At 48.7% G+C, this 15453-nt stretch overlaps 1 protein-coding gene across 7 annotated transcripts in view; it reads right to left on the bottom strand.

Annotated features, from left to right (window-relative positions):
- MTUS2 (microtubule associated scaffold protein 2) overlaps positions 1 to 15453 on the bottom strand; it is a 496219-nt gene that overhangs the window by 108907 nt on the left and 371859 nt on the right. For all 7 annotated transcript variants that reach the window (XM_021065171.1, XM_021065174.1, XM_021065170.1 and 4 more), the window contains one exon: positions 11049 to 11260. In XM_021065171.1, the coding sequence (XP_020920830.1) occupies positions 11049 to 11260 (212 nt within the window). The remainder of the gene's footprint in view (positions 1 to 11048; positions 11261 to 15453) is intronic.

Below are 15453 nucleotides of genomic sequence, written 5' to 3'. Positions count from 1 at the left end.
GTTGTCGTTTCCGACTAGTTAATACTATAAAAATCATTCTAGGCACCCTGTCAGTCATGTTTCACAGATTTCTGAATGCTGTAATCTTATCGTCCTTCCGTTTTCAATTATTTTCTAATTTCCCTTGAGACTTCTTTTGGACACATGGGTTATTTAGGAGTGTGTTATTTAATTTCCAAAGTTTAACAGTTTTCCTGTTATCTTTCTCTTGTTGATTTTTCTCTAATTTCACCAAGGTCAGACAACACATTTTGTATGAGTCTAATTATTTTAAATTTGTTAATCTGTATGAACCAGATTATGGTCTATCTTGGTGAATGTTCCACGTGCACTTGAAAAGAATGTGTATCCTGCTATTGTTGGGTGGAGTGTCTTAATATCTGTAAGTTCTCATTGGTTAATGGTGTTTTTCAGTCCTTCTGCATCCTGGGGAATTTTCTGTCTCCTGCTTCTGTTTACAACTGGGAGAGGAGGTACCGAAATCTTCAACGCAGTTTTAGTTTTTCCTTTCCTTGTTTTCAGTTCTGTTTTTGCCTGATGTATTTTAAAGCTCTGTTGTTAGACACACATTTACAATTGCAATATATTCTTTTTTCTTTTTTTTTGTCTTTTTTTGCCATTTTCTTGGGCCGCTCCCGAGGCACATGGAGGTTCCCAGGCTAGGGGTCGAATTGGAGCTGTAGCCGCCGGCCTACGCCACAGCTCACAGCAATGCCAGATCCTTAACCCACTGAGCGAGGCCAGGGATGGAACCCGCAACCTCATGGTTCCTAGTTGGATTCGTTAACCATTGAGCCCTGACGGGAACTCCTGCCATATATTCTTGGTAAACGAACTCTTTTATCGTTGTGGAATATTCCTCTCACCCCTGGCAATTTTCTCTGCTCTGAGGTCTACTTTGTCTGATATCGATACAGCCAGTTCACCTTACTTTTGATTCATGGTTCCATGTTGTATCTTTTCACTTTCAACCTCCGTCTTTGCGTACTTTAAGTGTGATTCTTGTTGAGAGCCGACAGTTGGGTCATGCTTTTGAAACCATGCTTGCATACATACTCTGACAGTCTTGCTCTTGTAATTAGGGTCTTTAGACCAAAGCTTGGCTTTTTTTTTTTTTTTTCTGCAAAGGACTGGATAACAAATATTTTGGACATTGTGGCCTATCCAGCCCATTGCATTACTCAGCCCTGGTGTTGTGGTGAGAAAGCAGCCAGGGGCAGTACATAAAGGAATGCATGTGGCTCTGTTCCAACAAAATCTTCTTGGCAAAAACAGATTTGGCCCCCTGGCCATTGTTTGCTGGTGTAAACCGTTATATTGCATTTAACTTAATTATTGATACGTTTGAATTCAGAACTAGCATTTTATTATTACCTGTTTTTTCCCTCTGTTTTTGCTCTTCTGTTTCCCCCTTCTTGACCTTTTCAGGTTATTTGAACATTTTTAGTATTACTTTTAAATTTGCCTATTGCACTTTTTTTTTTCTTTTTCAGCCACACCAGCAGTGGTGTAGGTCACAGACGAGGCTTGGATCCCATGGTGCTGTGGCTGTGTAGGCTAGCAGCCGTAGCTCTGATTCAACCCCTAGCCCCTGGGAACTTCCTTATGTCGCAGGTGCTGCCCTAAAAAGCCAAAAAAAAAAAAAAAAAATCCTTTCTGAGTATCTGTCTTTGACTTGGTGTGTTCAGACCACTCACATTTAATGTGATTATCGTTACAGTTTGATTGATACCTTGTTAACTTTTCTAGTCACTGCATTTATTCTTTGTTTCTCCCCCCTTCTTCTGTCTCCTTTATGCTTGTAAAATAAATAGAGAATTCTGGTCTTGCATTTCTTTCAAATGAAAAAAACTGGGGACATGCTATCGAAGCAAAGTTTGAGAAATGGTGCTGCCCTCTATCCATTTCGTCAGCACAGTCCGTATGATAAGCCTCTGTTGTCAAGGGAGCACTGCCATGTCGTAGAGTCTCGGTACTTCTGAATTGTACGTGTTTCTCCTTCTGTTCCTGGCAAAGCCGAGGCGATGGGCCTTCAGGTCTCCAGGGACCGAATGATATTTCACAACCAGGTTTGTGCCACACGTAACTGAGTTTATGAATTATCTGATAGGCAGCCTGTTCTCAGTGTGCAACAGAAATCTTATTCTCACTGTCTTAGTAATCTGATTGTCAGGAATACAATGAAAAATGAAAAAAGCGGTGTGATTCTACTTTCAGACCCAGTGGCAGTCGTGGTGGTGAACTGGCGGGGGAGTCGGCCTTCAGTGAACCAGGGCAGGAGGGCAGCATCTCTCTGTCAAACGTCCCGTGTTTAAGGGACTATGTGGCAAGCCCTCTTCTCCTGGGGCACAGATGTTCATTTCCAGCCAACGCCCTGTAGATGTCACCATTGCCACTTCTCAGGGGGAAAAGTGCTGGTTTCACCGGGGGCTGATGGAGGCCAAACTTTGTTAAACTATTTAGTTGTCAAGGAAGCAGGAGAATCTGGCTGTCCCGACCTGTTCACAGCCAGTCCTCTGAAAGTGCTGAACTCTGGGGTATGTCCTCACTCTGTAGCATCTTCATCCACTGTCTGGTACCCAGTCTTATGCAGGGAGCCGAGAAAATGCAGGGACTCAAAAAAAGGACCTTGCCTGATGGCAGAAAACCCTGAAGGCAGGTTCTTAACCAAGAAAGGGAGCTCACCTGAACGGTACAAGCCGAAGGTGGGCCTCTGGTCAGGATGAAAGACTGCCTGCATGGTACAGGCCGAGGGCAGGCCTCAGGTACACGGCTCTCACTTTGATGTTGATGGGGAAGAATTGGGGCTTTCCTGGGAAAACAATTTCCATGTTTGCACCGGAGAACATGGATCGTTTCTCGGGTGACCTAGTCTTTCCTGCTGTTTCATTTGTTCTTCAGTTTTTCTCAGTCTTTCCTGATTATTTACTTACTATTATTTCCCATTCTTATTGTCCTGTGGTGATTTGTGACTTAACAAAATTACAACAATAGTATAATAAAAATTTCATCCTGAAGGACTTTTCCCCTATTTAAATCCAACTTAGTTAAAACATAGTGTTTATCTATTAACTAGTTATATAGTAAACTTTAGAGTTAGGATTTTAATGAGGTCCATAGAAGTTAGCCATGTCTTATCCAAAAAACCTAGCTGTGAGTTTTGTCTTTGATTTTAAAAGCTTTTTAGTGATCGCTAGTTTAATTAAGTTGGTTTATATTTACTCACACGGTCTCCCTGCCATAACGCTTTGAAGATAAGCACCAGTCTACAAACAAAGTTTGTAAATGCCAAATTCTTGTATTTTATGGCCTCTTCAAAGTACTCACTAAGTTTAGTTAAGATAAAGATGTTAAAACAGGATGTATAGCTGCTATACCATGTAATAGTTAACCAATGGACTTGTAACACTGTAATGTAATGTGCAGTGAAAAACTGTCTATAGAATCAACCACTGTTGCCAATAAAGTGTGAGCAGTCCAGCACCCTGAAAGAAGGGACAAAGAGGCTGTCTCCGTTGCAAAAGCTGATGTCCATCCATCTTCTTCGGGAAAAAGCGTACGCTCCCCGGCCGCCGAAGCTGGCCTTTGGCAGTCTTATAAGGAATTCCAGCTTCAGAAACCCTTATTTGGCTCCTTGGAGGTGGGATTCTTTTTTTTTTTTTTTTTTTTTTTTTTTTTTTTTTTGCCTTTTCTAGGGCCGCTCCCACGGCACATGGAGGTTCCCAGGCCAGGGGTCGAATCAGAGCTGCAGCTGCCGGCCTATACCACAGCCACAGCAATGTGGGGTCTGAGCCACTTCTGCAACCTACACCACAGCTCACGGCAACGCTGAATCCTTAACCCACTGAGCAAGGCCAGGGATCAGGGATCGAACCCGCAGCCTCATGGTTCCTAGTCGGATTCGTTAACCACTGCGCCACGACAGGAACGCCAGATTCTTCTGTTGTCAACAGTCTTTCCCACCATCTCCCGTGTTTGCTCTCTTTCCTCTCCTCCCTGGTCCCTTATGAAGGCACCGTCTCGGGCCTTTTTCTTCCTCACTACTCATGGTCCTGTCAATTTCTGCCGTCTTACGTCACTTCTATATAAATGACTCCCAAGTCTCCTTTTCTAGAATCTTCCTTTTCCCCTCCTGGCATCTAATGCCTAACTCCCATGCTTAACTCCCTCCTGGAGTCCTCGGCATCATAAAGCACGAAGAATCATGGGAGCCGACAGAGGCGGGCCACACCGGGTGTGGAGGGATGCTGCATGCTGAACAGCAGGGACCTGTAGCTAAGTTAACTTCAGAGAGGTGGCAATTCAGAGCCACAGGTGACTAGAAAAAAGCAGTTCCTCCCACAGGAACCTCTGGGGAGAACGGGAGAGTCAGAGGCTGTGCCTGGCATGTGGGCTGAAATTCTCACCAAGTTCTCCTGCAGTCCCAAGGGACAGGTGAGAGCTGAGTAAAAGCATCTTTCTAGACGAGAAATCCCATCCTTCTACGTCCACTGGAGGCACAAAGGGTACCGCTGCAGAGAAGACGTTTACAACGAGAACCTGTGACCTCCTAATATTTCTGAGCTATAAATACACACGTCCTCAGCGGACCTAACACGCCCTAGTTTGTGATTTCTGTTTGGGAGTGGCTGGGGCTGGGGTGGGGATGGTTTACCCCTTATCGCCTGGAACATCTTGCACCTGTTTAACCCCAATGAGCTCCCTAACGGGCTCACCCCCTGGGTCCGGGGGTCCTGTGTCTGCCCTCTCCTTTCCATCAGACCCTCCTTCCCACCCCTCTCACCTCCAGCCTGGACTAGTATTACTCTCCTGTCTTCTCCGTCTGGAGTTTTCCTTCCACCATCCAGCCCACACCCTGCTACCACATTCCTCTTCCTAAAGTCCAGCTTTCAACACGGCACTGCTCTGTCCAAATCGCTCCGTGCCTCCTGCCTGCCTGCCTCAAACTGAGCCTCTCTTTACTTTGCTGTTCAAGTCCTCAGCCCTGCCGCCACATTTCTAGAAACTGACAGCCCCACACTCCAAGCTTTAGGCCAATCAGACTCTTCACTGAAGAACCAGCCTGCCAGGTTCTGGGGCTGTGCTACCTGCCAGGCTGGATCCTCCCCCCGCCCCGCCGCCTCTGCCCACCGAAACCTTATTTACCCTCAAGAGCTGGTCCACAAGCACCTGTCCTCTCTGACAGGCCCCCGCGGCCCCCGCTGGAGGAAGCACCCCCCTGCAGGGTCCCTCAGAGCCACATCCATAGGCCTCCCAGCCACGCCGTCCCCCGGGGATGTGAACAAGCATCTCTCCTCTGGAATCGGAAGTTAGGGTCTGAGGCGAAGGTTTTAAATCTTCCACTTGACAAACAGGTGTTGAATTAAACGGAATGGCTAAGGTGCACGGTGGCATGTCTTTGGGGTTCTAGAGTTTGTGTGTTAGAGAGGAGGCTCTCGGGGTCACTCACTGCTGTTCTACACGTCCCCCAGACGTGTGTTACTGAAAAGGGATATTCCCAGAGAAAACTCTAGGATGTTCTCTGAACGGTGACATCACCCAGCAGAGACACAAAGTGGGCCAGGCCGAGGGACGGGCATCGTCTTGGCGGCGCGCTCGCCGGTAATAAAAGCCAGCACTGCCTCCCAGCGTTAGAGCAACAGAATTCAACGCAGGCCCCAGAGCACGAGAGCCCCGTCACTCTCGTCTTGTCCCCGATGCTGGACCGTCAGGTACCCCAAGTTATAGACAACCTGACGTTGAGGAAGTTAACAAATGCATCGTCTCAAGGAGGTTTTGAAACTCAGGCCATGGTGTCTCCTATCTCCTCAGGCAGTAATTCTTCCCTTAAAGCTATCGTTTCGTCCATGCGTGCTGACTTGGAGGGGATTTGCAGCACTTCCTTTGTCATAAGATACATTCCCAGTGACATTTCAGCAGAGACTTGGGGCACGGTCACAGGGCCTGGGCGTGGCCTCCAGCTGCCACTCCCACCACGCTCTGGGCCCGCCCTGTTCCGCCTGCAGAGTATTTCAAAGGCGCGAGCTTCCACTGCAGCCCACGCCAGCCAACTGCAGACCTCCTTGTGAAAGGGCAGAGGAAACCCCTCCCTCTTCTCTCAAACGTCCATCCGTATTCAAAAGCAGCCTCGTTTAATAACAATAATTAAAAAAGAGGAGTTCCCCTCATGGTGCAGTGGTTAACAAATCTGCCTAGGAACCATGAGGTTGCGGTTCGATCCCTGACCTTGCTCTGTGGGTTAAGGATCCGGCGTTGCTGTGAGCTGTGGTGTAGGTTGAAGATACTGCTCAGATCCCACATTGCTGTGGCTGTGGCGTAGGCTGGCGGCTATAGCTCCAATTGGACCCCTAGCCTGGGAACCTCCATATGCCGCAGGTACAGTCCCGGAAAAGACAAAAAAAAAAAAAAAAAAAAAGAAAGAAACCATTTATGGGAGTTCCCGTCCTGGCGCAGTGGTTAATGAATCCGCCTAGGAACCATGAGGTTGCGGGTTCGGTCCCTGCCCTTGCTTAGTGGGTTAACGATCTGGCGTTGCCGTGAGCTGTGGTGTAGGTCGCAGACACGGCTAAGATCCCGTGTTGCTGTGGCTCTGGCGTAGGCCGGTGGCTACAGGTCTGATTCGACCCCTAGCCTGGGAACCTCCATATGCCGAGGGAGCGGCCCAAAGAAATAGCAAAAAGACAAAAAATAAAAAAATAAAAAATAAAAATATAAAAAAAAAGAAACCATTTATGACAAGGTGTAAGAGAAATGAACTGAATTGGGGCAACTAGTCTCTATCTTAGTATCAAAGCTTATTACCTTATTATGAAATTTATATTATCAGTAATGAAGTTGGGTCTTAGCAGATCCCAGTTTTGGAAACTTCCATAAAAGCTGAGAAGACTCTGCCATTTAGAACTTTTTCTTTTCTTTCTTTCTTTCATTCATTCTTTCTTTTCTTCTTCTTCTTCTTCTTTTTTTTTTCTTTTTTTGCTGTTGCACCCACAGCATGGGGAAGTTCCCAGGCCAGGGACTGACCCTGTACCACAGCAGTGATCTGAGCCGTTGCAGCGACAACGCCAGATCCTCAACCTGCTGCACCACACGGAACACCTTGAGTTTACTTTTCTACAGACCGTGACGGTTTCCATGACTGGCACCCCAGGCCAGGGGCTCTTATTACTCCTAGGAGCTGCTTGGCACAGCTGGGCAGGGGGCGGGTTTCTGTTCCCTTGATATCAGGAATGTTTTGATATCTGGGGGTTAGGATGAGAATTTCCCACGAGTCCTAAGAGTGAAAGCAAAGACTCTTGGTGCTCGAAGCAAAAGCGACTGTGGTCACGATGAGTATGAAAAACACCTGCATTAAAATTTTTGTGATAAAAAGTCCAACGGTAAAAGCAAAACAAATATTCATACACATATTAACATATATACTCTCTGGGTAGAAGGAGGCTGATGCATTATTCATTTTTATTAAGCTCTGAAAGTACACAAATGCCATTAATTTTCATGCCTTGTAAGCCTAAACGAATGATAAATTAAAAAATAGTTGAACTCCATCATCTATCACACTCCTAAAGCTAAAGATAAAAGTGATACAAATCAGTGGAAAACATATGGAATAAATATAATAAATCTGATCAGAAATGAAATGAAAATAAATACACCCTCCGATGTAACTTGTGTGCAACTTGATGCTGCACAGTGAGGTGCACCACATAAGACAGGACCATCTTCTGGAATGTTTCCTGGATCAGCCACCAGGGGGTGCTAGAGTCACGTGCCCGGGAACAAGGCAGCAAAAGATAAAAATCTTTCAACTTGACCCTGAGAACTGGGAGTCCCTGAGAGCCACGCTTATCACTACACCTCCTGGGGGTCAGGGACCACATTTCAGCAGTGCTGTCTGGCTTGGTGAGGCCCATGCCCTGCTGTGGGGGCAGAGCTGTCTGGACCCAACGCAAGTGTGAGGTGGGTGTTGGCACCTAAATGTGCCATCTTTGCAGCTCTGGACACTGGGCTCAAGCTGTGTCACAGCTGACAACTTTCACAGCCACTTCACCAGGAGGTGTGAGGCCTGGAGCAGAAATGGAAGATGCTTATCTAGGCTCCTAATTCCTTTTTCTAGTGACTTAACGACATCAGCACATTCTGGACAAAAAATATATATATAGCCACAGCTCAATAACTGGACTGGAAAATTATCTCTATTCTTAAAGTGCACCCCAAGGCACATCCTTGATGTCTATAAATTGAGGTAAGAGGGGTTTGTACTGGGTTTTAGCTTTGCATTTCTCCTTTGCGTGTCTTATTCATCCTGCTTGAGAGTAAAATACCTGTCAGATTTCCTGGTACTCAGAAAGAATGTTTTATTGAATATTTCAAAGTACCTTCGCCCCTAAATCACTACACTCTCACAATAACCCCGTGAAGAGTTATTCTCAATCCTGCTTGAGCTGGAGAAACCGACACTCCAAGATGAGTGGTCACAAGTGACTCGGGGGTGGGAAGCCGAGAGGGGCCAGCGTGTATTCCCGCTGGTGACGCTGAGGAGGCTCAAAGGGGGGCGGTGACCTATTCAAGGTCTCTTGCTAGATGGAGGCAGAGGTAGGACTGACTCCTGGTTGGCACGGTGCCCTCTCTTCACTATGCCATGCTCTGCAGACACATACGCTCCGGCGTCGAAAAGACAGAGGTGGAGAGTTCCCGCGGGGTCTGCCAAGCGGCAGCGCTAAGAGCCACGACGGCCTTTTCAGCCTGACTGTGGACGTCACGCTCTGCACAGCTGGCGTGCTCGGCGTGACCGTCGCTCACAAGGAATAAAAATAATAATAATAATAACAACAACAACGCATCTGCTTCCCACAGAGTGACCCAGAGCATCTCAGTATCACGAGGTCTCGTACCAGGAGCTTCATCATCAGGAGTTCCCAGGTTGCATGGTGCCCAGGTGCAGGTGCCCCTGACCCCCCATGTCACCCATGGGGTTGTCCCGTTTGGTAGTAATGGCAAACTCTCAAATCAATGATCGTAAACCCTGCAGAACATACGCCAGCCTGCGTGGAAGCCTCTTATGTTCAACTACAGACTTTTTTTTAAATGTCCTTTTTTTTTTTTTTCCTGCTGAGGTTTATCTGGAGAGGCAGTTGAGATCAGAAGGACAGAGATGAGAGCATCCTGTGTGGGAGGTGAAATGCCATGGGCATTTGGGGAGGCCTGTCTGGGGCGGCTGGTCGTGATTTACTGAGAAGGAAATGAAATTCATGTCTGCCGTCCGTCCTGCTGAAATGCCAGGCTGCGGGCGGCTCCAGCCAGCAGGCAGGGCTGATGGGGATTCCGACAAATCACCTGCAAGCCCCATGTGCACGCGGGAGAAAGGAAACCCGTGGTCCCTGGCTGGCAGGAATCGTCCTGGGGCCCAGAAGTGAGTGCTGTCCTTTCAACACGGGAGCTCTCTCCTCGGCCACGACGCCATCAGTGGGTCCAGGAGCTCCCACTGGAAAACACAGGGAGTCCCCAACCTGCTACCCTCACGTCTGTAGGCGAATCTACCCAGAGGAAAGCTTTCTCGAGGATGTGTTCCGACGCTCTGCAGGAAGCGTGGAAAGCCCAGTCCAAGGGCGGCCAGAGTAACAATGTAAATGATATCATCGCACTGCAACGATCAGCCCTGCTCTCCTGTCTTTATGAAAGTCAGCGGGAAATATACATCCAGTGACGCATCACTCTTTCTCCACTAAGAAAAATGCTCAGTAGTTACCATGGCAAGTCTGGCCCCTTTGGCGCCTTAGAAATGCGTTTGTAATGCTAATTTGTACAGGGGTGGGAACCCGGCCAGCTCGGTGGTTCAAGGTTGACCCCAATGGTACTAGAATACAAGGAAGACGTAAACTGCAACCTGGTCACTGCTGGCTGGTGTGGGTGTCTTAACTAGAGAAGAAGCTGAAACTACGGGCAAAACTATTCGTCTTGTCTTTTACCCCAATGAAATACATTGGCAGTTGGCTCTTTTGGTTAAAGGCTTTCAGCCGAAAGGGAAGCAACAGAGAGCAGGCCAGGCTTCTCTCCTGGGGCCCGGAGGCTGCAGGGTAGCATACGGGTCAGAGAGCTCCCCACGCTTTAGGGTTCAGATCAAGAAAGCCGAGGGACAGGGGACTGGTTAATAGTCTTCTGATTTTTCTTCCTCGAGTTAGCTAGAAATTTAGTGGGTTCATTTTCTGAGTTGGGGAGCATGTATATAGCATTTTTATTTCCGATTATAGGCACGGCAAGTCCATCCGTGAAACTAACACCTTATGGGTTATTGATATGCGAACACGTAACGCCCAAACCTCCAAGGTCAATGTCCATGTTCTCCCCAAACACTCCCTGACTGCTCAGGGTGGGGCACGAACGCACAAATTAGACTCCAGGCTCCCACCAGCCCTCCTTCCACGTTCCTGCTAAAGCCGAGCCATAGCGCAGCTACAAACAGACTAGGAATGGCTAGGAACAGCCCAGGAGCTGCCGGACACTCAGAAACCAAGCTCTCCGCCTTTTCAGAAAGTCGCACCGGGCAGGGAGGGTGTCATCCCCCTTCCCCCCACGCTGCTCCATGAGCATTGTGGCCCCGAGGAGATGCTCCAGGCCGGAGACCATCTGTGTCCCCCCAACAGCCGAGGGGACCAGCGTGGTGGCCCCTGCTCTCTCTGCACTGAAAGGTGCAGAAACTTCAGAGCCCAGGTGGCTTAGGTCTAAATGCAAACAATCGCATGCGCCATCCTCTCCCAAGACCTCACCTTCCAAAAATACAATTACACCTTTTCATTTCTTTTAAAAATAATTTTCCCTTTTGGACGCAAGGTCATTAAACCTTCTTCCCAGACTAATGTCCTTCACGCCCAGGTCTAAGCTTGGCTCCCCAAACGTTATACGATGCTGTCGGAGACGCTGCAGCACCTGAGGATCCAAGCAGGTCTCTGCTCCCAAGCCCAAACGAAAACACACACGCACAAATAAGCATCACCACCGCCACCCTCTGCCCAAACCAAGAGCCCGTCCACCTCCACCAAACGCAGCCTCACCTTCCCGAAGAAAAGCTGCGTGGACACGGCGAGCGCCTGGAAGCCGCGGACGGCCCTGCTCAGCTCCCCCTGCACGAGGCCGAGCTGCCGGGCCTGCTGCTCACACCGCTCCTTCAGCCGCTGCACCAGCTGCCGCTCGGCCTCCCGGGCCTGCGGGTCCGGCTTAGGGGGAAAACCATTGCGGGGGGCCGTGGTCCTCTGCTTGGGGTATCCTAGGAAGAAAGATGGGGCACCCGTGAGAAGAGCTCCAGCCCAAGTGTGACAACCACTCCTAGTTACAGAGAGGGGGGACAGACAGACGTTAAATATTGCTCTGTTGATGTGGGGTTTTTTTTTCTTCCCTTTTAGGGCCGCACCTGCCGCATATGGAAGTTTCCAGGCTAGGGCTCGAATATGAGCTGCAGCTGCCGGCCTACACCACAGCCACAGCCACAGCAATGAAGGATCCGAGCTGCATCTGTGACCTACACCACAGCTCACAGCAATGCTGGATCCTTAACCCACTGAGCGAGGCCAGGGATAGAACCTGCGTCCTCAGAGAGATAATGTCAGGTCCTTAGCCCTCTGAGCCACAATGGGAACTCCTGTTGATGTGGTTCTAAGTGCCAGGTTTTATGCTCCGAAAAAGAGCAACAGACACAATTGCCCAATTCCTCCTAGCTGCCTGCATTTCCTCTAGGTCTGCTTCGAGAGCCTGGAGCAGTTGTTCTGTTTTTGTGTTTTTTTCTTTCAAGGGGATCCCTCTTTGAAAATGTCTAAGGGGAACTCCATCAGTGAATCCAAGCTGAAGTCAGAGGCATGACCTAGCAACCCTTTAACGGGACCTCAGTGAGTCATAGCTACACCCTCTTCCCTCCCATCCTGTGACCCTTTCTTCAAAGTCAGGTTCAGGCCACACCTCGGATGACCTCGGCTCCAGGGATTTCTGGCTTTAAATTCCTACTGCATCTACATCCTCCAAAATGGTCCCCCTGGGTGGCCACTTTGTGGCTGAAGGTCCCGTCCCAGCCACCGTCACCTCTCCCCTTCCAAGAGGAGCCCTGCCTTTTCTCACTTATCACCGCACAGCAGCCAGAATCATCTTGACAAACACAAAAGAGCCCATGGCCGGGGCCGGCCCTCCCCTCCCCGTGCTGTTCCATCCCAGTAAGAAAGCCTTCACTCCTTGCCGTGGCTGCAAAGCTCTGAGATCCGACGGCCCCTGCTGGGCAAGCCTATGGGTGGGTGGGGAGGCGCACAGGGGAAAGAACCAGAAACTGTCTGGGGTTGGGGCGGCTTTCAGGGAGGTGATTATCAGCCTGAAGCCTGAGGGAGTAAAGGCAGGCCCCAGGCGAGAGCCGACACAAGCGCTGCACCTCGGCCCCAGCCCCCGGGAAGCAAGTCTCCTCCACCTGCATCCTTCTAGCTGAGGTTCAGCGGACCTGACACCCCCAAGAACCCCTGCGGCGGCCGTGGACTTGCATTCCCGAGGCACGGTCTTTCCTTGGCACGACTGGATCGTGTCCAAGAAGACACGACAGGGACAATGACCACGCCATGGGGGATAAATATAAACCTCTGCCTCCAACCTATCAGGGCGGAACATACAGTGAAATCAGAAAGGGGTGGTCTCTTCCGGTACCTGGTACCCTGAGATGCGCAAGAGCCATGGGCTTGTGAACAAGGGGCCTCATCTTTTAAGGGGAAAAGATGGTTAACAGAGCTAAATGCTCTGGACTGGGAGCTTCATGACGATAACCATGCTAATCCTACTCAAATCTTCCTCCACTTACAAAATCATCAGCGAATGGAAGGCAACCACACAAACAACACTTAAACGGGTGTGGCTTAATAGAATGATAGAATGTGACGTTACTGCTTCTTTAGAGTTGCCTTTGTGACAGTAGGGTACATAGTATCCCAGCAAATTCACTTGCCCCTTGCAGGCAAACCAATTTGAAGACATACTTAATCCCAACATTCTCAATACTGAAAACAAAAGAAAAATTACTACCAACTAAATGTGAGAGATTTCACTGCCTGCACTAAATTCCAAGACCCAAGGTAGCGTTTTTTTTTTTTTTTTTTTTTTGTTTTTTTTTTTTTCTCATGATGCCTGTTTGCCATTTTATTGTTGTGGCTGGTGGTTTTATAAAACACTCCAGTGTTTAATTGATGTGTGGAGGTGTCAGGTGCCTGACGCTATTACACCAGAAGGCACTTCTTTTAGAAATCTAAAGAAAATAATAAAACATGCGTCCAGCTCAGTGAATTGAAGCTAATTGCGATCTACGGTATACGGAGCCCCCTCTGAGCTTGTGGCTCTTAGTTGGTGTTCATGGTGCGTATTTTCGGCTGTCAGATTTATCCTCTGTTATTCTTACTTTTTAAAGACGGAGGTATAGTTGGTTCACCGCGTTGTCTTAGTTCCTAGCGTACAGCAGAGTGACTCAGTTGTACAGACATACATACTTACGCGTATTCTTTTTCAGATTCTTTTCCCTCGTCGTTTCTTACAAGATACTGAATACAGTTTTCTGGGCTACCCAGTAGGACTCTTTACTCTCACTGCCGTCATTATTATCATCATTTTTAGGGTAGCAATTATACTGTAATTAGGCAATATGACAAGTTTTGGTAAATCCTATTCTTTGGTGTTTGCTTTGATGTTACTTTTAAACATCGTATTTCTGGATAGGTGAGTTTTTGGCGTCATGCTATTTTCTGCTGAAGAGCGCAGTGACTCAGTTATACGATTCTTTTTCCTGTTGTTGAGTCACTTTTATGTGCATTCTCAAAGATGCAGTCTCCTCATCCACATGTCTGCTCCTGGAGCCCCGGAACCCACGTTCCCAGCCAGGATGGAGGCTCCCCTGGGAATATCAGCTTTGGGCATCAACACCCCAAGCGGACGTCTGGCTTCTCTGTGGCCCCAAACCACCCGATGAACCCCGTCCTTCCGTGGGAGTCCTGCCGGGCTGCACTGTCCCAGCAGAGACCAACATCGCCAGTGCGAAGACTACAGGGATGGTGTGGTGACAGAGGCCCACGTCTGACCTCTTGCACCCATATGTCTCGGAAGAGCCACCTGCTCTCTTTAAACAAGGGCCCTGCCATGTCCCCTGAGGACACTTCCAGGTATTGGGAGATTTGGTTATTACCTCCTTCCCTGTTCCCCGGGGTGTGTATACTGCATCTGGGAAGTTGGAAGGTTCAGAGCCGGCAGGCCTGTGCCCCTGACCTCTGGGCAGCCAAGCTCAAAAGCTCCAGGTTCCTATAAAATCCTCATTTCCATCCAGTTAAGCTCAGAAACCGACATTAATGAATACAGGCCTCCAAAATGGGGCTTAGAGATGGTTGCGGGGTCTTTAAGTGAAAGGGTAAAAATACTAGTTTTTTTTTTTTGTTTGTTTGTTTTTTTTAAATTTCTCTGCCCCTTGTAAACTTCCCAATGGTTAATGAGGCCCACAAGTGTTTGATGTGAGATATACAAACAGAAATACCTGGACCAGTGTCTGGCCATGACCTTCCGACAGAGCTGATTTTACATGTATGCCTCCCGTCACGTGTTTTATGGGGGACCAAAATGTTTGATGAGTTTTCCTGAGCACCTGTGAAGGAACGAGGCCCTGCCCCTTTCCTGAGTCAAGTCAGTGTCAGGAGGGGCCCGGCCCAATGCCTCACTGGGCTCTCAGCACTCGGCGGATCCACTCCGCAACGCCTCTGATGAAGCTCACGGGCTGCGGCGGCCCCTAAATCCGAAGCACATGCTCCTGTTATCTCCATCTCAGCCCAGTCACCATCCCTCTGCAGCGCTCCTACCAGCTGTGTAACTTTAAGAGACTCTACGATGGTCCCAGGGACCGCCGGTGAGCCAGAGCAAAGAGCCAGTAACCTTATATTCTTACAAAGGTGAATGAAAGCACTTTGCGTGCAAAGGCTGAGCCCCAGGAAGAAGGCGGCCCTTCAAAATGGAAAGAGGACATGAAAAATTCATCTGCACTCATCTGGTCACCATCCAGAGGACTCTAATGGATGGAAGAACGTGGTTCAATTTTAAAGCTGGACGCTTAGCTGACTTGATAACTAGCAAACGGGGCTGCCTTGGGACCTGCCTACTTATAATCTCAGAGAAAGCCCATGACCTAAACATTTGTAAACATGAAAGAAGAGGATGAAAGAACACAACTTTGATAGCCCTCCAGCTCCGGGAAAAGTGCTGCATGACGTGAGTCCACATCCGAACAAAGAGGAAGTCTGTCTCTCGCAGGCTGGCCCCGCGCGCAGACACCCAGGGAGCACGTGTGCCGAGCCTGGGCTTGGGTGGGGCTTTATTTTGCTTAAACCAATTGAAATTTATTTCCGAAAATTGTGCCCAGCCACACACTACTTTCTTCTTAGCACTGGCACGTGTTTGCCTGGGGCT

Source organism: Sus scrofa, chromosome 11 (genome assembly GCF_000003025.6).
Source record: "Sus scrofa isolate TJ Tabasco breed Duroc chromosome 11, Sscrofa11.1, whole genome shotgun sequence".
In the NCBI taxonomy this organism is placed as follows: domain Eukaryota; kingdom Metazoa; phylum Chordata; class Mammalia; order Artiodactyla; family Suidae; genus Sus; species Sus scrofa.
Note: the sequence above shows the minus strand (reverse complement) of the source record. Positions and strands in the feature narration are given on the sequence as shown.